The following is a 26,194-nucleotide window of genomic DNA, read 5'->3' as shown; positions in this document are numbered from 1 at the left end:
AACTAAAGTTGTTGAGCATTTTTTTGGGGGGGGGGGGAGAGGCTTCAGCAAAGTTGTTTTGTTTTTGGGGGATCGGGATCGACCAGGGACACCCCACAATTGATCGATAGATTGTGATTGACCTGTTCAGTGTACATCCCTGATCTACAGTCTAAAACAGGGGTGCCTAACTTGTGGTTCTCTACCTGCTTGCTTTCTATCAGTCCCAGCTAGCATGGCCAGCACTCAGAGATGACGGGAGTAATCTTGCAACACTCAACCGGAACTAGCCTTACAGCAAGATTGTGTGCTCTATGTAGACTCCAAATTTTGTTTCAAGAAAAGCTAAACATTCTGGGAGTTGGACAGCACTCTTGCTCCTGCGATTTACTCTAGCTTTTGAGAGGGAGCAGGAGCTTTGTAGCACTCATCTCTTCCCCAACCCTGCAAAGCTTTTGCTCTGTAGCTTCTTGAGATTTCACAATGTGCGTATGCCTGGCTTTTGACAATTAGATTATTTTAGACTCACACACTCACACTCAAGTCTTTCAGGTGCTGTCCAAAATTGCATTTTTGTAAATGCAAAAAGCCCTCTGGTTTCAACAGAAGATCTGATTCAACACTACTCTCAAGATGAGGATTGAGTAGGCATTGAAAGCAACAATTTAACAGAACTAAGAACAGCCATGGACTGCAAAAAGATCAAACCTATCCATTCTGAAGGAAATCAACTGAGTGCTCAGTGGAAGGACAGATCCTGAAGCTGAGGCTCAAATACTTTGGCCACCTCATGAGAAGAGAAGACTCTCTGGAAAAAAACTCTGATGTTGGGTAAGACTGAGGACACAAGCAGAAGGGCACGACAGAGGACGAGATGGCTGGACAGTGTTCTCGAAGCAACCAACATGAATTTGACGAAACTCCCGGAGGCAGTGGAAGACTGGTATGCCTGGTGTGCTCTGGTCCATGGGGTTGCGAAGAGTCGGACAAGACTAATTGACTAAACAATGAAGAACAGCCTGAGGCTCAAATACCAAGCAGAGTTGCAGTTTATTTACACAGGCATTCCGCAATCCATGGATGGGCAGAAAAAAAATACAGATTTGACAGGGTTGTTTTGTTTTTTTAAAAAAATCTAGCTACCTACCTGTACAAGCTGAGATTACATACACAAAACAAGTTTTAAAAAATAATTCAGAGACCACAGTACAGTACTTACTCCAATGATTTCTGCACATGTTCAAAGATATCACATAGGTGCAGTTTGTACATCATCAACAAATTAAAAACCTCTCAACAGTCCACTCATGATAGAATACACGGGTTTGTTTTTTCTTCTTCAAGTGAAACAGGCCTACCTTAAAAAAATTAAAGGGTGCAAGTGCAGATACAGAGCCATATATAAAAAGACCTAGGTCTTCCCCCACCCTACCCCTCCCTCAATTAATGTTCAAAATTCCCCAGATGCTACACTTCCTAGGTTATCTGCAACATGATCCCAAAGGGTTCAGCTGCAACCATGGAGGCTGAGCAGGGGTCTTCCTTTTCCCTCAATCTGGCCACTTTTGCGCCGCTTCAGTTTTACAGGTACATAATTTTAATGGGGTAGCAACTGGTTGCCAGGCATAGAGAAGGTAACTGATCCTGGTTTGAATAAAAGTCTCCCTCTTCTTCTTCCTTACTATTTCTCTCTGGAAAGATATGATTCGGTTCAACTAGTTAAGTCAGAAGCGGGTGCAAGGCTGATCATTGCCTGCATAGCACAGGCTGTCAAGTCATGTTTTCAAAAACATTTGCTAAAGCACAACATGAAGCACTGGTTTCTAATGATGGGGGAGTGCAGACTGCCATAGAAGAAAACAGGGGACCTTAAAAAAAAAAAAGGTTGGTTGTGGTGCAGGATCCATCCCTTCAAGACAAAAGAATTGTACAATTCAGCTGGTAGAGCTCCATGCTATTTACCTTTAAATAACATGGAGTTCTTGCTCCAGGTGGGGCAAAAGCTTGCCTCGTCCTCTGAACATTCCCTGCATACCTTGTACCTTTTGCCTAGGGAAGCAAAGCGAAGAGGAGCAGGGCGGTGGGGAAAGAGAGAAAAAACTAAAAATCGTGTTAACTTGCTGAGTAGGCTACCTCTACTTCCAGACATGCTGAACATCATCAGTCACACCTGTTCAGTGACTGCAGATTCAGCATTCATGCTGCAATGTAGGGAAACACGGCTGCCACAATTTGGGGCCTCACAGGCAGGAAAAGTGTGAGAAACTAAGGAGGAAGCAGGAAGACATAAGGCTCTTCGGAGACCCTCTGTACAAACAGCTGAACATGCAAAGAGTTTTCTGTTTCGGGACTGTGGGAAGTGATTGCTCAGAGAAGCCTCCCCTTACAGAACTGAGCCCATGAATTTAGCCGTGGCAAAGGCGGACTTTCATCTGCAACCCATCTGGCTTTTTCAGCTGCTATGAGAATGGAGGAAAAGGTTTGAAAGGCTCAGTCCTGAAAAACCAGCATCAGCAGCAGACATCGCTGTGCTGAAGTAGGCATGTGCGTAGCTGCAACAGAACAGATTTATGGGAGGAAAATCTTAGTCTCTCCCCCCTCCCCCAAACACACACACATGTTTGCATTCTCTGGAATAGAGGAAAGGGAAGAAGAATACACGAGAAATTCCCTTTAAGTATGTTCAGAAGCTGGGGGTGGCGGGGCTGGGCTTGCACAAAGCTTATTGGACAGCACATGCCCTTTTCTAAGTCTTGTCAAAATTCCAGAAAAGAGAAGCACAGAGACACAATGAAACCAGCAACACTCCACCTTCCAGAATCAACTTTGCAATTTCAAGTTTCCATCTAGGACCACCATGATTTCTGGCGTTTTAAAAACTGCACCTGCTTACAGAAGGAATAGAATTCAGGCCAGGATTGAGGTGGAAGGGAGGTTTATATAGATGGGGAGAGAGCGGTGGAAGTACTCACTTAAGAGTATACATCCTCCCTCCCATCTCTTCTATTGCCCCACCCAGGCACACTTAAGATTGGCTCTAATACTCCAGCAAGGTTTTGTTTAGATTCATCGACCCACACAGGCCACAGTAGGGAAGGCAGCGCTGCCCCTCCTGTGCTTGACCTTCATTAACATCTTCTGGGGGATGTTAAACAGCAGAGCCATTTTTTTTAATTAAAAAAAGCAACAACCAACTATTCTAATTTACAGCCAATTTTTAGGGCTGTACGGAGATTCATACCTGCATACGGAGTATGTATAAAGCATTGCAAATCTTATGGTATTGGCTCACCAGGGTTGGGCAAAACCTAGATTTGTGCCCAGTATAGGAAGAGTTCGGAAGCAAACAGCTGCACCAGCTTCCTGACATGCATCGCCGGGAGAGACTGCCCACATCATCAAAGCCATTCATCATGTTGCTTTATACATAGTCTTGGAAATGCCATTTGGCAGGGAAGCAGACACCGTTTGGCAGTAGTGACAGCAGCAACACAAGACCAAACCTCTCTTCGGCCTCCATCCCAGTTTGCTCAGGTTGTGCAGATGTCTGAGGACTGCTCTCTGCAGCAAGAGCATTATTCCTGCTTGGGAGGGCAAGAGGGATACAGCAGCCACGGAGACAGCCTTTTGAACAACGGAGCGCCGCTGCAGCAGCTCAGAGGCAGGTTCACGATCTGGTGCCCCCTTCGCACGACGGAAAGGAGGCTCCGTTTCGGAGCAGAGGCTCTCGAGAAGGGAGAGCAGGCACTGAAGCGCAACAGACATTCTCCATTTCCCCCCAGAGACCCTTTAATTCTCTTGCAAACCAGGCCGAAAAGGCTGCGGGCCGATACACACCACCCCGCCCAGTCAGTCTCCAGGGTTGCGAAGCGATACAATGCCACCGTATATATAGTCATGATTGAACATCCACTAACATCACAATAAATAGACGTGTTGAAACGGGGACGGGGGTGGGGTGGGGGAGGAAAGAGAATAGCGACTCCCTGGCTGACCGAGTCACTCATCTTCAAGGCCCCGCCTCAAAACACCACCCCCCGCTTTTCCCCGGAAGAGGTGGGTGCCCACTGCACCAAAAGCAGTCCGGTCCTTTCGTTCTCACATCCAGTGGACACAAAGGGCTGTGCAATGTGTGCTGGAGGCTTGGGAGGAAAAGGGAGACATGCAGCCAACTCTCTTCACAGTTCATAAAAAGGTGTGCCTGAGAGGAGACAGTCCTGCTCCTTTCCTGCGAACTGGGTCGGACAGGGTTCCGGGGCATCTCCCCTCCTCCCTGCTTTCTTTATCCTCATCCCAGCATTATTCAATTGATGTCGTCATAAAGGCTGGGGGTGGGAGGTGCAAGCTGCTTCGGCTTCAGTTTCTTCTTGCTGGAGCTCATTCCTGGAGCACCTCCTACCAGGCTCATGTGCGGTTTCTTCTTTTTGGTTTTCCGGGACTCTGAGTTGTTTGTACCTGAGGTGGAGAAGAAGGCAAGTGCCCGTTAAGCCTCTGGTATGTTTCATAGACTCTTTTCTCTGTTGACAACACTTTGTACAGTGGTACCTCGAGTTACATACGCTTCAGGTTACAGACTCTGCTAACCCAGAAATAGTACCTTGGGTTAAGAACTTTGCTTCAGGATGGGAACAGAAACCACACAGCAGCAGCGCCGCAGCAGTGGGAGGTCCCATTAGCTAAAGTGGTGCTTCAGGTTAAGAACAGTTTCAGGTTAAGAACGGACCTCCAGAACGAATTAAGTTCTTTACCCGAGGTACCACTGTATCTTTCTGATCAATCACTTTTGGACTGAATGCATCAGCCACTTCATTCATACCCATGACAGCCTGTTCACGCATGCAAAACAAAGATGAGGAAGCATGCGTGCGAGAATTGTCCCAATACCATTCAACACTTAAATGACTCTCAGCCAAACATATCAACTGCATAAATTTAGAACTATTGGGTCCAAAAAGCGACATGCGCATCGCTGCTCAGTGTTATCACCATGTGACAAGTTGGCATGTATCTGTCTTTCAGAGTTCTTAGTCGCCTAAATGCTTCCTCCGTTCTACACCAAGATCCAGCTATTTTATGACTGCTTCTTTTGTCTTCCTCTCACTGCTGCCATGCTGTGCCCAACACCTGGAACAGTGGGTTTCTAGTCTTCTATACTCAGGGGATCCTTCCCACATTGATTTTATCTGCCAAGGAATTTCTTGGCATGGCTGAGGATTCTGAAAGGAATTCTCCACTCTCAGGGGGTGCTAAGCAATGTCTTCTGGGCCCAGTCACCAAAGAAGTCTGTGCACTGCAATACATTATCAAAGGACAAAGCTATCTTTCAAGGCATCCTGCCCACCATTGTTCATCTCCATGCCATGGGAACCTCCAGGTTCCTGGAACACTCCCTCCAATCCCTCAAGATTTCCAGCCAGCGTTTGTGGGCATAAAGCAGTGCTGGAGAACAACCCCCCCAAAAAAACAAAAAATATTGTTAGTCTCCAACTTCCTATAGTTCAGAATGGCCAGGAATCAATGGAGTTGTAGTCCAGGAAACATATGGAGGTCCATATGATTTCTCACCCTAGTCTTACAGACTAGAAAGTACATAGCATATGCAATGCCTGGCCAAAAATAATAAATAAATAAATCTGGGTGTGGATGGGAATGGATGACAGGATAAAGCGGAATGCTGCGGATATTGTTTCAGTATCCTTGCCCATTCCCAATGTCAAGCACAATATATTATGCAAAGTAAGAAGTTCACACCATTACAGTGGTACCTTGGGTTACAAACTCCGCTAACCCGGAAGTAGTACCTTGGGTTAAGAACTTTGCCCCAGGATGAGAACAGAAATCATGTGGCAGCCGCGGGAGGCCCCATTTGCAAAAGCGTGCCTCAGGTTAAGAACGGTTTCAGGTTAAGAACGGACCTCCGGAACGAATTAAGTTCGTAACCTGATATACCACCGTAAAAGATTCTTGGGGAAGATTGTTTTAGAAAAGGCACAAAGAACATGCTGTCCCAGCACTAATGGCAGCCCAGTCCATCACCAACTTATGCCGTGCTCTAACTAGGCACCCCGTCCGATTCTTACTTGCTTTCGATGAAGCCGAGTCCGAAGGCGAGATATCTGAAGATCCGTCCCACTGCAGTCTATTCATGAGGGCTTGACTTTCCGCCACGTCAAAACTGTCGTTTTCCACACTTCCTTCCGCCTCGGGAAGTGAGCTAGGAAAAGGGGCAGATGTATGAGAAGGGGTGAAGGAGCAAGATGACCCCCTCCAGCAGCTGCTGCTGCTTCTGCAGCTTTTCGGCTGAGGTTTTAAAGCCACGTTGAGAGTAAAAAGGAAACAAGGCAGTGTCACAAAGCAAAACACTCCACTCCTCCTCCTTGCCTTCACATCCAACTGCTTTTTCCAGAGAAAGGATTCTGCAAAACCTTTGCAAAACGTTCACTTTGCAGATGAGATAACTCCCAACGTTAGCATTCCAGGCCCCCTAATTATTGGCTGCAGACAGAAGTAATGCATCATTATGGGTGTGACTTTAAGGAGATAGCTAGCTTAGATGGCTTTGCTTTTTTTTTTTTTAAGGATTAGAATGAATTCATAGATAATTGATCTTATAGATGGCTTTTAACCCTTATAGCCAAATGGAACCTCCGTGTGTAAGAGCAGTAAAGGTAAAGGTAAAGGGACCCCTGACCATTAGGTCCAGTCGTGGCTGACTCTGGTGTTGCGACGCTCATCTCGCCTTATTGGCCGAGGGAGCCAGCGTACAGCTTCCGGGTCATGTAGCCAGCATGACTAAGCCGCTTCTGGTGAACCAGAGCAGCGCACGGAACGGCGTTTACCTTCCCGCCGGAGCGGTACCTATTTATCTACTTGCACTTTGACGTGTTTTCAAACTGCTAGGTTGGCAGGAGCAGGGACCGAGCAACGGGAGCTCACCCCGTCGTGGGGATTCTGATCGGCAAGTCCTAGGCTCTGTGGTTTAACCCACAGTGCCACCCACGTCCCTGTAAGAGCAGTATATTTTCTGAATACAAGGTACTATGGGAGTGAATTTTTTTGTCCCCAGGGTCACCTGATTGTAAACAGGACTCCTGGAAACAGACTAGACCAGGCATGGGGAAGCTGTGGACCTCCAGATGTTGTTGGACCACCATTTTCACTGTCCCTGACCACAGTCCATGGTGACTGAGACTGATAGGAGGTGGGAATCTAGTGATATCTAGAGGACCCTAAAGGTTCCCAATCCTTGAACTAGACCAAAATGGCAAAATCTTCTGATTTACACTTCAAGACTCTTAACAAAGTTGTCATACCAAGATTAGAACTGACACAGGGCTGGTCCCCACCATGTCCAACTTTTACAGGTAAAATGGAGATTTTTAAATTTGCAATAATTATCAAGGACTGGAGGGTCCCTAGTTATTAACTGATACAGAGTAACGGGGATGTGATCTAATGTTGTGCAGTGCATTAAAACAAAATTGTCTAGATGACTGAGAAAGCAAGTTGTAAGATGTGTGGGCAGCATGGGGTGGAATTGCAGAAGCTTGAGTGGATAGAGGCTGAGGATGACTTGCTGATGGTAAGGCTTCAGGCAACTTCTTGGCTTTCCACTCATGTGCAAACAGAAGGGAAGTTACGCCAGAGAGGGAGAGAGAGAGCGAGAGAGAGGGAGAGAGAGAGAGAGTGCATGCATGTTCAGGTGAGTAATGTATGCAGAATCTGGGTGCTCTCAATGCATGCTGCGTATTGAAGCACAGTAGCCAATGAAGGAGGATCAGGATAGCTTCCATCCAGGCAGCAAATCCCAGGCAAGACAAAATGAACTCTGCGGTTTCAATGGAACATAAAACACTGCACTGAGTGTGGGTTTACTAAGAAAGGAGACCAAAAACGCCTGCAAGCTTCACAGGTGCAAAAATATGACCGAAAGAGAGTGTGGGCAGGATGGCCAGGTAAGGTTTCTCCCAGTCCTGCCGCCTCTTCTTGACCACCTATGCATAATTATGCTAATCAGCTACAGAAAGATGCTCAATTTATGCCCGTTTAAGAATTCAGCTTTAAAAAAAAAAAAAAAGCAAGCACAGTCCTTCTCCAAAGTCCTTCCAGTTGAACTTAAGTGTTAATCACATGACACTTTTTTTGGGGGGGGGGGGTTTCCCTACACCACACCTGCCCTGCCTCCATCCCATCACACTTACGCAGAGGGTCCCAGGAGGTAGACTCTGACTGACCTCCGCTGTTCATCCGTGTGCTGGGGGCAGCGCAAAGACCTGCGGGAAAAGGGGAAAAGTCAGGGATGAGGCACAAGCTGAGAAACACAGGTTTTCCTGTTCCTAAACGGATTGCTATTCATTCCAGAAATGGATAAAGCATAGTGACTGCCTTGGAATCTTTTCCCTGTGTTCCTGCGGTATTTTGCTTCCAAAACTGTTTCTGTGGGTCTTTGGACTGCAGTAAAGAATGTTTGCGCTATTCCGGAAAAGGAGTAACTAAGCCAGTCATATGAAGGGCTCATTTGGGTGCTGAAACATACAACCAGGAGCATCCTTTAAAAAAAAGATAGGCCCCTTGGTCCAGTAATAAACCCAGAACTGTGTATTTTGAACATTTCAAATTCGGGAAGTGGGCACTGATTTCAGTGACTTTCTGGACCTAAGATGTCTTCCATTAAAAGCAAGTTGGTAGCTCTCATGGCTGCAAAACAAGAGGCTTGCAAGTGTGGGGCAATCTCAGTTGTAGCCTCAGAAGCCAGAGTGAGGATGCTGACCAGGATTTCTACTCATAAAGACATGGGGCTTCTGCAACCTCTCCATGGCTGTGTGACGGAAGTGGAGAATCTGTGGCCTCCCAGATGTTTTTTCTTCTATAAACCCTGACCATTGGTCATGTTGATTGGGGCTGATGGGAGCTGGAGTTCAACGTCTGGAGGATAATAAGTTTCCCACCAGCAAAAATAAAAAAATTTAAAATAGCCACAGATCTTAATTTCATAATTTATACAAGCTGCCCAATTTTTATCACAGAATTTGAATGGACTTTTTAATTATAAAAAGCATGGGGTGTACACAATCCTGGATACTCTACACTGAGCGCAGAAAGCTACACATGTGGACCATTGACACTGCCTGTCAAATGCATGGGTCTGTACACTCCTGTATGAAATTCAGATTTCCCTCTCTTCTCTGATAAGGTTTTAGCCATAGTGTACAATTATGTCTTACACCAACAGTTGCCAACCCATTAGTGTTCAGGCTGACAAGAGAAGCGAAGGTAAAACTTTCATGGTAGAAGGGAGGTTGGAAACACAAGCTGGTGGACAACTCCCAGTCTCTTCACCAGGGCTAAGATATCAGAAGCAGAACACAAGCACTGGGCTTAAATGGATACCAATGAGCCCAATTAACCATCAACCGGGAGCATAAACGGCAGACCAGTAAGCGCTACGGTGGGCACTTGGCAACTGAACACATGGCGCCCATTGCCATCTGGGGAGGAAGTTATCCATCGCCCCGACAGGCAGTCAAGCCCAATGCCAACATCCTTCCACAGCCAGTCATAATTCTGGGGAAACTGGGTGGTGGTGGTGGTAACACTGGGCTTAATTTGCTGGTTACAGGAATCATACAGCGAGTTTTTCAGCAGTTCCTGCACAGCTCCCAGTAGTCTGACTCTGTCCTATGACAATGACTAAGGCAGGTTTGTAAGCAACTGTTTGCTGGTCCACGTGTGGTGACTTTAATAATAATAATAATAATAATAATAATAATAATATGATTATTTATGCCCCACCCATCTGGCTGGGTTTCCCCAGCCACTATGGGCAGCTCCCAACAGAATATTAAAAACATGATAAAATATCAAACATTAAAAACTTCCCTAAACAGGGCTGCCTTCAGACGTCTTCTAAAAGTCAGATAATTGTTTATTTCCTTGACATCTGATGGGAGGGCATTCCATAGGACGGGCGCCACTACCAAGAAGTCCCTCGGCCTGGTTCCCTGTAACCTCACTTCTCGCAGTGAGGGAACCACCAGAAGGCCCTCGGTGCTGGATCTGTGTCCGGGCTGAACGATGGGGGTGGAGATGCTCCTTTGGGTATACTGGCCCAGGGCTGTTTAGGGCTTTAAAGGTCAGCACCAACACTTCGAATTGTGCTCAGAAATGTACTGGGAGCCAAAGTAGGTCTTTGAGGACCAATGTTATATGGTCTCAGCGGCCACTCCCAGTCTCTTCCAAGCAAGCAGGCAAAGAAACTTCCGCAAACTCATTAAGAGCTAGTTCCCTTTTAAGCTACTGATAAATGACCAGCAAAAAAAAGGTGCATTGTGACAGGCAAACCAGCAACAGCAAGTTGCAAGGGTAGATTGAAGAGTCGGGAAGGTTTTGACTTCCACCTTCAGCCTGTGCAGGCAGTTTGCAAGCTAATCCAACGGGAAATACACTCCCCCCACAACCCGGCTTTCAGGATGTTTTGACCCCGAGCGTAAATTCTGAGTCAACAGCAGCGTACGGATCAAGTGTGGGTGTTCTTTCAGATCCATCGCAGTTAGCCTGGATTTCCACTCAGCCACCCCAAGCAGGCAGTCTTGTGAATACCTCCCACTCTCCTTGTGACCTGGGAACGGTTGCACCGGCAGAGGAACGGAAAGAGGTTATGGGGCTCAAGAAAGTAGAAGGAAGGGCTGCTCTCACCGTGTACACATCTTCTTGGTGTGCTCAGATATCACCCCACATTGCTACGGAGAAGGAAATATACAGTGTCAACAAATTAAAAGCGTGCAGCAGCGAACAAATCAAAGTCCACCGAGTATGACAGAAGTGGGTTGGCTCCTTTCAGCCAAGCATGATACCACTAATGCTCTAACTGTATGGTATAATATAACTGGGGAATAAGGAATTTATTAGCTGTTCCCTGCAAACCAAATGTGCCCACCTGTTTCATCTCTGCTTAGGTTGTTACTCTGGCGTTTCCTAATCAGGGGTGGCACTCAAAACATGTCTCACACAAATGTATTGGGGTGGGGAGGGAGCTCTGAAGGAAGGCAATTCTTACTTTTACACATTCTGAAAAGTATACGGGGGGAGGGGGGTTGTAAGAATAATTTTTGCCACCTGAAATTGAGGAGCAACACTCTAAATGCAGGTAGAGTTCTCAGAAATGCTATGAGGGCTGCCGGGATAAAGACAAAAGTTACAGTGGCTCCAAGAGGGGCTGAAGGAGGAGGATGGAAAGTTATCGGGAATGTGGAGGCGGGTGAGCCAATATGGCCTACCTGGAAGCAAGAGAACTCGCATGAGGTGGCCCTGTGAGGTATGGGAGGGGTAGAGCCTGGTCTCAAGGAAGCTATGAACGACCCTACTTGGGAGGTGGAGAAGACAGATGTGGAGGAACGTTCCCACTCAGAGTAGGGGAAAGGTAAGAGAGTAAAGCCATGATCCCTGGCAAGATCGATACCACTCCATGGGGTAAAAACAAGGAAACCTGAGAGGACCCACACCAAGGCCTAGGCAGCAGCTCACAGAGTGCATCAATATATATTCCTGCGCACACAGTTTTCTTTCACACCTCCGTGTGCAACCTGCTTATCAGCCCCGTGCTCTAAACCAACTGAGCTATCCAGGCTGACCTTGTGCTTCAAAACCTAAGCCTACAGAGCCTTGCCTGTGCCACCTCCTCTGCTGTTCCCTGTTCCATGCACCCCAACAAACAAGTCAGCTGGGCCTAAATAAATATTAAAGCTAGTATTTCATTGCAAATAGCTAATCTATCCGCCGAACACACCGTGGGACTTGGCTAAGAGATGTCATGGGCCCTCCGGCTATCACTGACTTGGATGCTGTGATTTCACAGAAGAGGTTCTGGTAGGAAGCCATAGTAAGCAAGTCATTTTATTGCAGTCAACGACCAATAGCAAAGAAGTCATAGTTAAGAGGCAGCCCTTGCAGCTGATGGTGCACGAGAGCAAGAGGCAGAAGGAAACTCTGGTACTCACCGTCGTGAGCAAAGTACGGAGCTCCTCAGGGCCCAGTGTTTCATAGTTGATTCCAGCAGAGTTGTTATACTATTGGAACAGAATACACACAGACCAAGGCACTTTAGAGGTTACACAAATAAGAGCGATTGCTTTTTGGGACCAATTCTCCAAGGGCATTCTCTATTCACAGTGGCTCCCATACTGTGGCCCTTGAAAGTCCACTCAGACCCCAGTGGACAGCTACGCAGAACAGCTCTATGGTCTCCTGAAGTCCTCTCGGGACATGAGAAGTTGAGAGCTACAGAGACAAGCTAAACTCACCTTAAATGGGTCCGAGTTACCACTCAGTTCCCCTAGGGAAGGGGAAAAAGAAAAAGAAGAAAAGAGGATGCATATTAATAGTGATGTCTGGCCTCCACCTTAGGAAATGCACAAAACAAGAACTTGGGATGCAAAACCATGAATTTCATTTGTATATTTCAGGCATGTCCAACTCCCAAGAGACTGCGATCTACTCCCACTATAAAAAAAAACCCCATTGGATTGACCAAACTTGTTGAGCTTTTTTGGGGGAGCCTTCAGCAAAGTTGTTGACTGGTTGGACATGCCTAGTATATTTTATCTTTGTATAGTAACACACACACACACACAAGCACAACGTAATATGCATCCAGCGCAGTTGAAAAGCTCACTTTGCTCCAAGGGTGCAGAAACTATCAACCGCCAGGTGCTGCTGGTCTACAATTCTCAACGTAACTGACCATTGGCCATGCAAGCTGTGGCTGGTGGGTGTCGGAGTACAGTGACATCTGGAAGGCCATAAAGTTCCTCCCTCAACATTTTAATCTCCTGGCAGCACTGAGGGCTTATTAGGAAGGAACGCAAGGGGAAGTGATGAGTTGAGGGATAGGCTGAGTGTCATAGGATCATAGAGTTGAAAGGGACCGCAAGGGTCACCCAGTCCAACTCCCTGCAACACAGCAATATTTCGCCCAATGTGAGACTCAAACTCACGACCCTAAGATTAGGAGTCTCATGTTCTACCAACTGAGCTATCATGCATCTCCAAACAGGTTCCCCATTTTGCATTGTGGTCTCAGAGCTGTCCTGCTTAACGCCTGTTCCCAAGTATTTTTGCAACACCCTCTTTCCACTGGCTCCATCTGCATCTGGTCTAAAGAACTGCTACACACACAATCATCATCCCAGATAGCCACATATGTGGTGTATTAGGCCCCATTTGAAACTTCCAAATTTTGTGTGTGTGTGTGTGGTTTTTAAAAAACCTTCTCTCCCTACCTGTCAGACCAATTTAAAGGCCTTCCATACTACGCCTTTCCCTGTCAACCCCAATCTACTTGGATGCCAGATTTTAATTAACACAGAGAAGTATGCTTAAGGAGCCCAGGAAATGCTGCTATAGTGTGTAAGGACGGAAAGAGAACCAACACACATAATGCACTCACCATTTTTATGTTTCAGGGACTTGGATCGTCGGGGCGAGTTGGGATTCTGAAACAAAAGGGGAAGAGCAGCAAAGGTCATTAAAAAAAACACACCTTACTGCTAACCTTGAAAAATGTCATCAGAGGGGACTATGGAACTTTGCTTCAATATACGATTACGGCTCCGAGACTTTTATATGCAGAAAGATGAAAGGACCCATTGTTACCAGCAATGGAAGAATGGCTGTTAAAACTAACGGACTTAGTGGAGATGGCGAAACTGACATGTTTAATCAGGGAAAAGTTGTTGCTAACATTTGTTAAAAGATTGGAAAACTCCCATAGGCTTTTGGAGTGAAAAGAACATGAAATAATGACATTTGGATTTGAGGATTGAAGATAATATTTGTTTATGGAAAGTGGCTTTGCTGGGTATTATATTAGAGTGGGTGAAGTGAATATTGTTTATATATAGCTGAGAGATGAAGAATCAGAAGTCCCTTACCTTCTGAATTTTATTTCTCTCTATCTCTCTCTCTTTCTTAACCTCTTTTCTATTTCTATTTCTTTATTCCTTTCACTCTCCCCCCTTCTCTTTATGTTTTTACTATATTTAAAGTCTTAGTTTGGACAAAAAAAAAGAGGGGGAAATATGTTTGATATTAAATTATGTATTTTTCTCTATAAACCCTAATAAAATTTATTTTTTTAAAAAAGGAAAAGAAAAGTGACATCAAAGGAATGCAGTGGTCAAATGGCCACAGTTATCGAGCCCCAAAAGCCCAGCACTCCTTGCCATAACCAACAGAGCAGGTGCGCTGTCTAGCAGTAAAAAATTAAAAAGAAGCCTCCAGGTACACAGAAGTATATTTACAGGATCTTTGTGCAACAGAGTTGGGGACCAGAATCACTCAACAAGCTGCTGGAGGGGATCCTCCTGAGAAGCTGCCAATCAGAACAAGTGTGAGTAAAATCTACCACCAGGCCATTCCAAAGGATGCAGCCCTCTCTATCAACAGCCTCCCCCGACCCTCCCAAGATTCGGCAAGCAACATTCAGCATATAGGTTAAGATCGAGAAAGTTGAGGGAAATCAGCAGGTCTGCTCACATGCACAAGGGATGTGTGTCTTTCAAGTTTTCTCCTGTACTGACCGCTCTTTGCAAAAGAAGTTAGAAAAGGTACATCTCATTTAACTGCGCCAGTATGCATAAGGATGGTCTTACCTTATCTGATTTTCTCTTTTTTGCTAGGAAGGAAAAGAGACGAGACTACTTTAACAAAACACCCCAAGAACAAAGCACAGTCTCTGTTAGCTCAAGGGCCAGTTCTGACAAATGCTTTCCGCAAAACCTTCCAGTGTTTCCCAAACTTGGGTCTCCATCTGTTTCTGGAATACAATTCCTGTCATTCCTGACCACCGGTCCTGCTAGCTGGAGATGATCCGAGTTGTAGTCCAAAAACAGCTGGAGACCTCAAGTTTGGGAAACACTGTAGACAGAATGCTGCACAATGATATTCTAAGTAAAATGATGATATTCACCAACATGATAAAGCCTTGGCCTACCAATCTTGGGGGGGGGGGGGAGAACAAACCCTGTTCTGTCTAGTGTTTTCAGGGTATTTCCCCCATCCTCTGCTTTCTTTATAAAGCCAAACACGTGATGCAAATGGACAACTTTTGAACTGGGCTACATGCTCCCGCAGGCCACAGAGGCCTATGGGGAACCTGTGGCCATCCAGATGTTGCTAGACTTCAACTCCCATCAGCCCTAACATGGTCCATTGTCAGGGATGGCAGGAGTTGTGGTTCAGCAACATCTGCATCTGTTAGACCGGTCCCTCCTCTATTGCCTTAGCTGCCCACCTAAAGGAATTTCTTTTGTTCCATCTGTAAATCATTCCCGTTTTCGTCAAGTTATGGTTTGGTTTATCCGTATTATTTGAACACCCTTTCCTTTGAGGTTTTATTGTTGTAAGCCAGAAAACAGTACAGAATATGCTATTTATAAACAGAATAAATAATACGCTGCCAAACCCCTTCCTTGTCTTACCTTTCTTCTCGGATCCATATGACCAGTCATTATCATTTATATCGTCGTTGTCTTCTTGGTCACTCTCGGATTTGTTCATGTTGTTACTGCTTGCTATCCTGTAGCAAAAGGAACAGGAAGAGAAAAAAAGAAAGTGAGCTAGACAGCTTTGTGGTGGGAGAAGGAAAAGTCTGAGCAGCAGTTTCGAATGGCAAAGATGACACTTAATGGTGATTAACTTCCTGTGAAAGTTACATGGCCATGTCTGAAGGCCGACTCGTAACTAACAGGAATGCCTGTGTTCCCACCACTGTCTTCCTCTGCAAAGTGCAGGCCCAAGGCTGTGCTCCATGACACATTCCCAGTTCCCACAAGGAGGTGAAGCCCCCAAGCAAGACTGGCAAATATCTACATGAACTGAGCACGTGGCCATAGAAGCTGCTCCCACACCCATGCCAACAAGGCAAGGGGGTTCTTGCCAAAAAAAAAGAAATTTTAAAAAGGGGTCCCTGTTGAAGGAAAATTTGAAAACCCTGCTATTAGGATACAGTGCAATGGAGCAAGGAGAGTCAAAGCCAAAGCCACACTTTCTTCTGATTTGTCACCAGCAGCAGGTTCTTAAATATGCCGTTGCAATTATAACACTTTTTGAGCGTTTACAGCAATTCACACAAAACCCCTCAGTACTCCCTTTCAATATCCCTCTGAATTCCGTGTAATGATGTAATGATCCCCATATGGAAGACTGGGGATGGGGAGAAGAAGAAAAGAAGGGTCAGGACAGAGAACAGCAGCTTTACCAAGGCCATTTGGACTTGGAAAGGTCAGGGGCAGAGGCACAATTTGAACCCTCTCTTAGCCACAATTCCACACCAGAGCAGACCAGACCAGACCAGACCAGGCCAGACCAGGCAATTGCTAGCATCAATCTGGGCTGTATTTTCCAGCCATGCCACGTAAGCTTCTTAGCGGTGCAGAATTTAGGTTCAGCATGGCAAAGACATCAAAAAATTGTTTTAAGCACAGGAGATGCACAACCTGGTATGAACCGGAAGCCAAAAGTTCACCTGTTTTTGGCATTTGTTCCTTCTTCCAGAAATCCTACCCTTGGCCTTCTCACCCGAAACACCATTTTGAGAGGTTTGGCTTTCCGGCAAGGCTTCGATTCTTAGACCTCACCTCCTATTGGCAATGCGGCTGCTGTTCCGGCCCATGCCAAGGCACTTCTCCAAGTGTGGGGCGAAGCGGGAGGCGGCAATGCTTCGGCTGCAGTTTGGGCAAACACATTCCTTGTTCTTCCACTGGTTGTAGACCTGGCCAAAGATATCCAGTCCCGGCTGATCTACAATTTCTGGGAGTAGGGAAGAAATGGGAGGTGATTTCTCAAGTGGGAGGGTGGGGAGGGACTGGCTGAATCCAAAGGAGTGGGGGGGAGGCACCAGCTGGGGAACCCCACTAATTCACCAAACCACTTTGATCCCCTCTTCTTAAATCCTGCAGTCTCGAGCAAAAGATTTCCCAGGCGACTTTAAGCTCATCCTGCCACCAAGCTCCCTTCATGTGAGTTCCTTGCAGCACGGAACATATTGCCTCTGGAACATTTCATTCTGCAGGCACCATTCTGCAGTTCCCCTGCTCTTTGTATGTGCCACGCTGTGGTCTGGATTTAACCACCCTCCCTTTCCCCAGCCATAAAATTCTGCAGCCCACCATTATGAGTAGCTTCTTAAATCACTCACTTTAGAAGGCGGGGGGGCGGGAGAGAGAGAAAAAAGTAACTTTTTAAAAAAGGAAAATGAACCTTTGGCAGCTGTGCTGGTATTAAATATATGTCTGAGCACAAATTTAATCAAGGAACTGGATTAAAGTCAGGGGTGAGCAAACTTTTTCAGCAGGGGGCCGGTCCACTGTCCCTCAGACCTTGTGGGGGGCCATACTATTTTGGGGGGGGGGAATGAACAAATTCCTGTGCCCCACAAATAACCCAGAGATGCATTTTAAATAAAAGGACACATTCTACTCATGTAAAAACATGCTGATTCCTGGACCGTCTGTGGGCCGGATTTAGAAGGCGATTGGGCCGGATCCGGTCCCCGGGCCTTAGTTTGCTTACCCATGGATTAGATTCAAGGCATTAAAACAAAGAAGTACCCTTTAAAAATCTATGCTGGATTTCTGGTAAGGGGCAATGGGGTGGGGGTGGGGGAATGATTGGCTGCATACTTACCAAAGTCCTTCATACTCTCAGGATCTGTGTCATCCAAAAAGAAATAGCCACATTTGACAGCCCGGTGGACCTCAAAGCACAAGCCCAGGCAGGCATCCTCAATCAAGTCTGTATAGATATCATGAGCCACAGCCTAGGAAGCAAGAAGACCAAGACAAAGGACAAGACCAGTGAGAGCAGTAGAGAACAAGAGCAAGGTTGAACTGGGAGCAACACCCATTGCCCATGGTTTAAGGATCAGAATCTGATTCCAGTCCAGAGTTCAGCACCCAGAACACACTCTGGAATTGTAGAGTTGGAAGGGTCCACAAGGGTCATCTAGCCCAACCCCCTGAAATGCAGGAATCTTTCGCCCAGTGTGGGGCTCAAACCCACGACCCTGGGATTAAGAGTCTCAGGCTCTACCGACCAAGCTATCCAGCCAAATTAATGTACATTGCTGCATCCTGATAAGAGTATTTCCACTAGCCATGTCCCCCCTCACTCCCCAACTCTGTTCTCAAGAATACAAGCAGCATCTACTATCCAAACACTGCCTGGAAGGCTTCAATTGTTCTTCATGGCTGTTGGGGGGGGGGGGGAGAGGTTAAGACAGACCAAGGGCTGTCTCAGAAATGATAATGTGGAGGGGAAGGTGTCAGGAAATGCGAGTGGCTTGCACTTCCACACCCCAGGACACACAAGTCATTCTAACTAGTCGTAAAAGGTCACCCAGAATTGCCTACACTGCCGTACAATCCTAGTTAAGTCTACTCAGAGGTAAACCACAGAAACGAGAGTGAGTGTAGCCTCATTCTAAATTCCCGGGGCACCAAAGTCAAAAGAAATGGCAGCAAGGCTGTGAAATTGTAACCGTGTAAAATGAATCAATATTCCTAATAGATGTCAGAATAGGTTGTGCTTCAAACACACAATCAATACAAAGGATGAAGTCTCTTTATTAAAAAGGGGGAGGAATCCCAATTTCTAATATTCTTCCAGCAACTCTCATGATGGAAAGGCTCTGGGGCTAAAGTCCTGGCTTGCATGAAGAGTTTGGATTTAGATTTGATATCCCACTTTATCACTACCCTAAGGAGTCTCAAAGCGGCTAACAATCTCCTTTCCCTTTCTCCCCCACAACAAACACTCTGTGAGGTGAGTGGGGCTGAGAGACTTCAGAGAAGTGTGACTAGCCCAAGGTCACCCAGCAGCTGAATGTGGAGGAGCGGGGAAGCGAACCCGGTTCACCAGATTACGAGTCTACCGCTCTTAACCACTACACCAGACTGGCATGAACTTCTGTACCTAGGAGAACAGGTCCTCCACCTCAGGCTTTTCATGAGCCCATCAATTTCTGCCTGCCTTTGATGGCATTGCTCCCTCCAAATCCTTGTAAGAAGCCTTTCAGCCTCAAGGGAGGCAACTTACCTCCAACTTGCTGTTATCCAGGCCCGACAAAGTCATTTCCTCCATTTTCATTTGCAAAAGCTATTGGAGAAGATGCGGAGAACGCAACATAGCAGAGGCCAGGCTGAAATGGGAAGGGATTCCCCTGCGAAGACAAGACAGGATTCAGTGGTCAGGCTGCAATCTCCATTCAAGCCACAGGATGGGCTTGTGGGTTGGAAAAGAGGACAGTGATGTGAATTCAAAACAACTATATATTACTTTAGAAGCACCTACATACTAAACCACGGCTCTGGAGAGAAAAAGACATAATGCTTTAGCTGGTGCAGCAGACACCATTCTCAGTCCCTTCTGTTCAAAAAAGAATGGAGAATGCTTCTTTGAAGATGGCACCTGCCTCCTGTAGTTTATGTAAGCCACGTTATTATTATTATTATTATTATTACTGTATTATTACTATGATTATCATCATCATCATCATCATCATTATCTACTGCCTGGTAGAGGACACCTCTGAAATTGACAAAAGTTTAATTGATTAATCTAATGCAACAACCAACTAAACATTGCAGCCTCGGTAAGCAGATTAAATAATTTGCTAGCAAGTATATTATATAAGCATATTATAAGCATATATTATAGTATATGCATATTATAAAAGGAACTTTTTTCCCATTTTCCGTCTGGGAGCTTAAAAACCCCACCTATATCATGTACAACTGTTTAACAGCAGCCTGACTCTAGAAATAGGAACAAAACAGAGCCACTGTTAAGCCGGTTTGTTTGAAGAGGCAAGGAACAAATCTAAACAATAGTGATGATCATAGCTTTCTGACCTGGTTTGTAAAGTTTCTTCCCCCCTTTGCAGCGTCTGCCTGATGCCCTTGTCCCCCTTTGCCTCGCAACCTCCTTACCTGCAAGGCTGCTGCAGCTCCTCCCATGGTTTCAGGAGGGACACTGGGTATATCATAACCACATGCCACCACACAACCTCCAGCCACACCATGGTGTGACTCAATTTGTTGTGTGTACCATTCTCTCTCCCCTTTCCCTGGCAGCCAGCAGCACTCACCATATCCAGCTCCCTGTGCCACAATAACCTTCTGCATTGTGACTGGACTGCTTCCAATCCCTGGCCCTTTTGCTGCATTCCCCTCTCCTTTCCAATAAGAGCATTTAAGTGTTCATATAATGCCCAAACTCTTCAAGCATCTAATCTTCTTGCAACCCATACAAGAGCTCTGCAAGGCAAGTCAACACTTACCACCCGCACACTGCAGATTAGGGACTGGGGCTGAGAGAGAGGGTGGCTTGCCTGAAGCTACCATTCCGGAAGTCTGTTCTTAAACCAAAGCATTCTGAAACCAAGGCGTGCTTTCCCATAGCAGCGGAGGACTCAATTTACAAATGGAACACACTCAACAGAAAGCGGAACATGTTCTGCTTCCAAGGCAAAGTTCACAAACCAAAACACCTACTTCCAGTTTGCAGTGTTCTTAATCCAAGTTGTTCATAAACTAAGATGTTCTTAAACCAAGGTACCAGTGTATATTGGATTAGGTAATGGTGTTTCCGTGCGCTGCTCTGGTTCGCCAGAAGCGGTTTAGTCATGCTGGCCACATGACCTGGAAGCTGTCTGCAGACAAACGCCAGCTCCTATAGAGCGAGATGAGCGCAAAACCCCAGAGTCATCCACGACTCGACCTAACGGTCAGGGGTACCTTTACCTTTATTTAAGCTACTACAAGGCCTGATGTCAGGAGCGAGCCAGCAACGCAACACATGGAGTATGTTAACTCAGGAGTGCAAGATCTAATGAGCACAGCAACGTTTCTCGGTAGGTCTTGCCCCTATGAGGCAGCTGTGGAGACTGAAGGTCCCTGCCTTCCCACAGCTGCCTATGTCTCCTCCTCTCCCAGGTCCTTCCCAAGCAATCTGAGACTACACCGGTATGCCTGTCTTTGCTTCTCCTACTTCACACCTCCCCTGGTTCTGGGAGACGAGGGAGGAGGGGAGCTTGTTGCAGCAGGAGGGGAACACACTCTGGTTCCTTCACCAGCCTGACTCATCTCTGCTTCTTGGCCTCCCTCCTCTGCTGCTTCTGATTCTGGACTTCTTTCTGCCATAAGACTCTTCCTGCTCACTAAATCCTGTTACCTCTTCAGTTTCCGACACCTCCTCCTCACAGTCTTCTCCCTCTGACCACCAGCTCCCTCCCGTCGCCCCACCACCAATCCCCTGGTTCTGAACTTTCATCCCTTTGGGGTTCCCCAGCTGGTGCCTCCCACCACTCCTCTGTTTCTAGCCAGTCCATGACACCCGGTTGTTTTTGATGTACCACATAGCGTTACCCATCTAGAACTGAATCTGCTGCTCAGTCGCTTCTCTGGCTTCTTCACCAGGCACTGAACACACGCTTTCAAGCTTGCTTTTACTGTCATAAATGCTAGAGGGTTTGGTGTTTTTTGGGGTTTTTTAAAGATGACATGAAAAACTGAGATTTTCAAGATGCTGCACATAGCGAGCATCAAATTCCACAATTGCTTCCCCTACCACAGAACTGGGACATGCACAAAACCTGGCAATAAATCCAAAGACTGAGTTGAAACAGATTAAAGAGAGCAGGGCTGTGTTTCTGGAGGAGCACAGACAAGGCAAAGAACACAGAATATAGTTCTGAATATGGAGAAGAATCTCAGTTTCACATTTTTAAATTTTATTTTAACAAACAACCTATAGCTGGAGAGGCTTCTAGCCCTTGTGGTTATGTGTCTTGATAGCAACAATGCCTGCTGAAATCTCAGCAGCAGAGAGCATGATTAGTAAGATTCAGGGCTTGGAGATGGGGTTTTGGGGTATTTGCACCCTCCATGATTAGCAAAGCCAGATTTAAGTTATGTCAAGCGGCAAGAATGAGAAAATAAAGTTTTCCTAAGGACACAAAATCCAACTTAATGGTTTAGCACACAGCACCTGCTACCTCAGCCCAGGATTATCCCCAAGTCAGCTTGCACCACCAGCCTGTATTGAGTCATGAGCAGACGGCTTTGCCCCCAAACAATAGAGGGACACTTATTCCCCTGGTCCGGGTTTGAGCTAGACTGTCTAATCTCTGCCTCCAAAAACAGTTGTCTTAAGTGGGAGTAAATCCCACTCACCAAATCTTGCCCACGAAAGCTTCACTCAGTTGCGGCCTCCACAATCCCCTCAACACTGTATCCCTAGCTGCAGCTATGAACTGATCTCGCAATGCAAAGGAGGGGGAGAGAAGAGAAGAGCATATTGTTGCTATCAAAGGGTTAAAAGGTAGCAGAAACGCTCTAATCACTGAGCAGCTGGAAGTCATTAGGCTTCCAGGAACATGAGTTTGTATAAATAGTCTCCTGTGTGTTTGCTCCTCCCTTCTCCCCTTTTGGGCGTATTTGCTGATATGTGTGGTTCGTCTCCGGGTTTTTTGTTTTTGTAAATAAACCTTTCTTTGAGTTCCAAAACCGCTTGCTCCAAGACTCCTCTTTGAAAAGAAATACTGCCTCTCCTGCCCTTCTTAAACTGCTGCGCGAAATGCTCTGCTGTAATGGGACTTGAGACGATGGAAGCGCACCGGACATTTACTTTGCATTAAACTAATTAAAGTTTAATGGGACAGGTTATGGCTGTTTGTACGCCAAGAAGGAGCTAAGGAGTGCAGTTCAGAGTGATTTATGCAAGGACTGGAGCGAAGTCAGAAGTGGTTGCCGACAACGAAAGCCTTCAAAGCAGCTTGAGTCCTGCAACGTGCCTAGAAAAGTTTTAAACAGGCACTGAGCAGTTTGTACTCGCTGGAAGACGTCTTATTCCTCAAGGAGCCACCTCAGCAGCTGGGAGACGGTCTACAGGTGTGTGAGTATCGTTCCTAAGCCCCAGGGAGGATGGCAGAGTCCCAGGAAAGTTTTTCTGTCCCATTTACGCGACTCAATGGGAAAAATTGGCAAGATTGGAAGGCTAGAGTAAGGGTTTGGTTGCAAGCAAAAGAGTTGTGGAGTTGCACTGAAGCACCGCCTTTACAGGCAGCTGCAGACGCGTCTGCAGAAGACAAAGCAGCAGCAGCAGCTTCACAGAAACGCGACAGGAAAGCCCAAGGTCTACTAGTTTTGGCAGTGGGACCAGAGCAAATGCCTTATGTTTCTGAGTTAAAGAACACGCATGAGGTCTGGACGGTTCTGCAGCGGTTAAATTCCAGAAACACTGCGGGGGCCAAGATCCATGCTACAAGATGTTTGTTTGATTTACGTCTCCAACCGGGAGCGTGTGTGAAAGAACATATTGCCAAAATGGTGTCTGCCTTTAATCAACTAAGACAGCTGGGCATTCCTTTCTCTATGGAGCAGCAGTCATACATATTGTTGTCTTCTCTTGATAAAAGCTATGAGACTCTAGCTCTAACTTTGGAGGCTATGCCTTCAACTGAATTAACCCTTGAATACATTTCATCTCGGCTTGCAGATGAACAGGATAAAAGGCAAAGAGAAAGAGGTTTGTCTTCAAAGGGGAGTTATGCTGTGCCTAAGAGTGGGGATGCTGAGTTTGAGAACATAGTAAATGCTTTTACAGCTAGACACTGTTTTCGCTGTGGTTCCCCTTCCCATCTAATCAGGAATTGCACACGGGAACCTGGTCAAGACAGCACCAAGGCCGTTACCCCTAGTTACCAGACAAGGAGTTCCAGGGGACGTCGAAGAAGAGGAGGAGGTCGTGGCTACTCCCACAGCACACAGCACATGGCTTCAGCAATGGCGTTGATGCAAGGGCGTGGCCAAGGCAGCAATCTACGCTGGTTGATCGACAGTGGTGCATCTCACCACCTGGTGGCGCCATCTAGTGTCCGTTTGCAGAATTGCAGACATTTGCAAACCCTTAAAGTTGTGACAATGGCAGATTCAACTAAACGTTCCTTAGAGACCGTAGGCACAGTGTTCTTGAATTGTTTGCAAACAGAAATTGATGCCTACGTGCTAAAGGGATTGAAGGGGTGTATTTTGTCTGTGTCAGAACTTGATAGAGTTGGGTTCAAGACTGTGTTTGAAAATGGGGTTTGCACTATTTCAAAGAATAACGTATCTCTTTTGCAGGTGGAATGCAGAAATGGGTTATATTATTTTGAGACAAGTCCAGATGAAGTTGAACAGGTTCATGCTGGTTGTGTGAACACGCCTACCCATAATTCTTGTGTCCATTTATGGCACCGCCGTCTGGGACATATTAATTTTCAGTATGTTAAAAAGCAACCTGAATTATCAGAAGGGTGCAAAATGAACAAATGTACTAAGTATTTGGATTGTACTGCATGCAAAAGGGCGAAGGTTCATAGATGCAGCTATCCCAGTTCAGATAGGAAATCTGACAAAGTATTCCAACTTGTGCATATGGACCTATGTGGCCCAATGCCTGTTGCTAGCATGGGAGGTTCGAGGTATGCACTGTGTCTCTCGGATGACAAAACGAAGGTTACATGGTTTTTTCCTCTCAAAACAAAAGCAGATACTGCAGAAACAGTTAAAAATTGGGTTCATGCAGTAGAACTTGAATTCGGTACTAAAGTACTTGCTTTTCAGACAGACAGAGGGTCAGAATTTACCGGGTCTGTGTTGCAGAATTTCTTTAAGAAAAAGGGAATTAAGCATCGTCTGTCTACACCTTATTCCCCCCAAGAAGGAGGCGTGGCCGAACGTAAAAACAGGGTTCTGCAAGAGTTGGCAAACTCTATGTTGTTTGATGCTAATCTCCCTCAAAGTTACTGGGCGGAAGCCTGGCAGGCGGCTACTCATATTCTGAACCGAGTATATAATTCGGTAATTGCCACTACCCCATATTTTGCTTTATATGGGAAGAAGCCCAAAATTAATTACTTTCGGGTGTTTGGATGTCAAGCCTATGTACTTATCCCAAAGGCGTTAAGGAAAAAGGGAAGTCCAAGGACTAGGAAACTCATCTTTTGTGGGTACGAACCACACGCCAAATCTTGGAGATTCGTGGACCCAAATGGGGATACTACAAGAGTGGTCCTCAGTAGGAGCGCTGAATTTTGTGAGCAGTCCGGATGGACTCACTTACATGCTAACCCTGACATTTTGAGAGATGATTTAGGCATTTATGCTGAGAGTGAAAGTCCAGAGAGTAGTGAGCCAGAAGGGGATGGTGCACATGGTTCAGACGCAGATTCTGACCAGGCACAAGGTTCTTCTCCTAAGGTAGAAAAGCCAAAATCTAGGAGTGTTCCAACATCGCCACCCAGTAGGCCTAGCAGACAGCAAAAGCGAAGCAGGTCACCTGCAACACCAAGCCCAAGGGAGGTATCTAAACGGAGGTCTTTATCCCTAGAGGCACATCCAGATATAAAGTCTGAGACAGATTCTGACAGCCAACGGTCAGAGGGGGCACAAGAGGAACAATTGCGCAGGTCAAACCGTGCCACAAAGGGCAAGCCACCAGAGCGGTTTAAGGTGACAAGTGTATACGTAAATATGGCACAGTGTGAGCCAGATAGCTATATGGAAGTACAACAGCTTCCAAGCTCAGAAGCCGTAAAGTGGCAGGAAGCAATGGAAAAAGAGATGGCTTCAATGAAATCTCTCGGTGTGTTTACAAGTACAGAGCTTCCGAAAGGGCAACAAGCTGTAGGTTGTCGATGGGTATATCGTTTAAAGCCCACAACTACTGAAGAGTTGCAATATAAAGCCCGACTAGTTGCAAAAGGGTTTTCGCAGCGCAAAGGTGTTCACTATTCTCAAATCTATGCCCCTACTTCAAGATCGGAGTCACTAAGAATGCTTTTAGCCTCTTCAGCTAAGAAGGGAAATAAGCTGTTTCATTTTGATGTCAATGTGGCTTATTTAAATGCAGACTTACAGGAGGAAGTCTATATGACACCACCACCGGGTTTTGAAGGAGACAAACCAAACCAGGTCTGGCGCCTACATAAATCCATTTATGGGTTGAAACAGTCCGCCCGTAATTGGAATTCCTGCTTAAACGATGCTCTAGAGAGCATGGGGTTCAGAAAGAGCGCAGCAGATGCGTGTCTTTATCTAAAAGGCTCGGGATGTGAACAAGAAGCAGTCTTGATATTTGTTGACGATTTATTATACAGTGGAAAGGACGATAAACT

The 26,194-nt window shown here is 46.1% G+C and overlaps 1 protein-coding gene across 4 annotated transcripts in view; it reads right to left on the bottom strand.

The window, feature by feature from the left end:
- Positions 1 to 1,010: 1,010 nt before the first annotated feature.
- ATXN7L3 (ataxin 7 like 3) overlaps positions 1,011 to 26,194 on the bottom strand; it is a 36,213-nt gene continuing 11,029 nt past the window's right edge. For 3 of the 4 annotated variants that reach the window (XM_079948873.1, XM_079948874.1, XM_079948872.1), the window contains exons 2-13: positions 19,072 to 19,195; positions 17,662 to 17,794; positions 16,614 to 16,785; positions 15,456 to 15,553; positions 14,628 to 14,650; positions 13,424 to 13,469; positions 12,279 to 12,310; positions 11,976 to 12,044; positions 10,675 to 10,718; positions 8,181 to 8,252; positions 6,060 to 6,193; positions 1,011 to 4,434 (exon numbers count right to left, since the gene is read on the bottom strand). In XM_079948873.1, the coding sequence (XP_079804999.1) occupies positions 4,283 to 4,434; positions 6,060 to 6,193; positions 8,181 to 8,252; positions 10,675 to 10,718; positions 11,976 to 12,044; positions 12,279 to 12,310; positions 13,424 to 13,469; positions 14,628 to 14,650; positions 15,456 to 15,553; positions 16,614 to 16,785; positions 17,662 to 17,794; positions 19,072 to 19,122 (1,026 nt within the window). In that variant the 5' untranslated portion in view covers positions 19,123 to 19,195 and the 3' untranslated portion in view covers positions 1,011 to 4,282. The remainder of the gene's footprint in view (positions 4,435 to 6,059; positions 6,194 to 8,180; positions 8,253 to 10,674; positions 10,719 to 11,975; positions 12,045 to 12,278; positions 12,311 to 13,423; positions 13,470 to 14,627; positions 14,651 to 15,455; positions 15,554 to 16,613; positions 16,786 to 17,661; positions 17,795 to 19,071; positions 19,196 to 26,194) is intronic. The other variant, XM_079948875.1, reaches the window with a different exon arrangement.

The sequence above is a fragment of the Podarcis cretensis genome (genome assembly GCF_951804945.1).
Source record: "Podarcis cretensis genome assembly, chromosome: 13".
In the NCBI taxonomy this organism is placed as follows: domain Eukaryota; kingdom Metazoa; phylum Chordata; class Lepidosauria; order Squamata; family Lacertidae; genus Podarcis; species Podarcis cretensis.
This window is presented reverse-complemented; position numbering and strand designations above follow the sequence as displayed.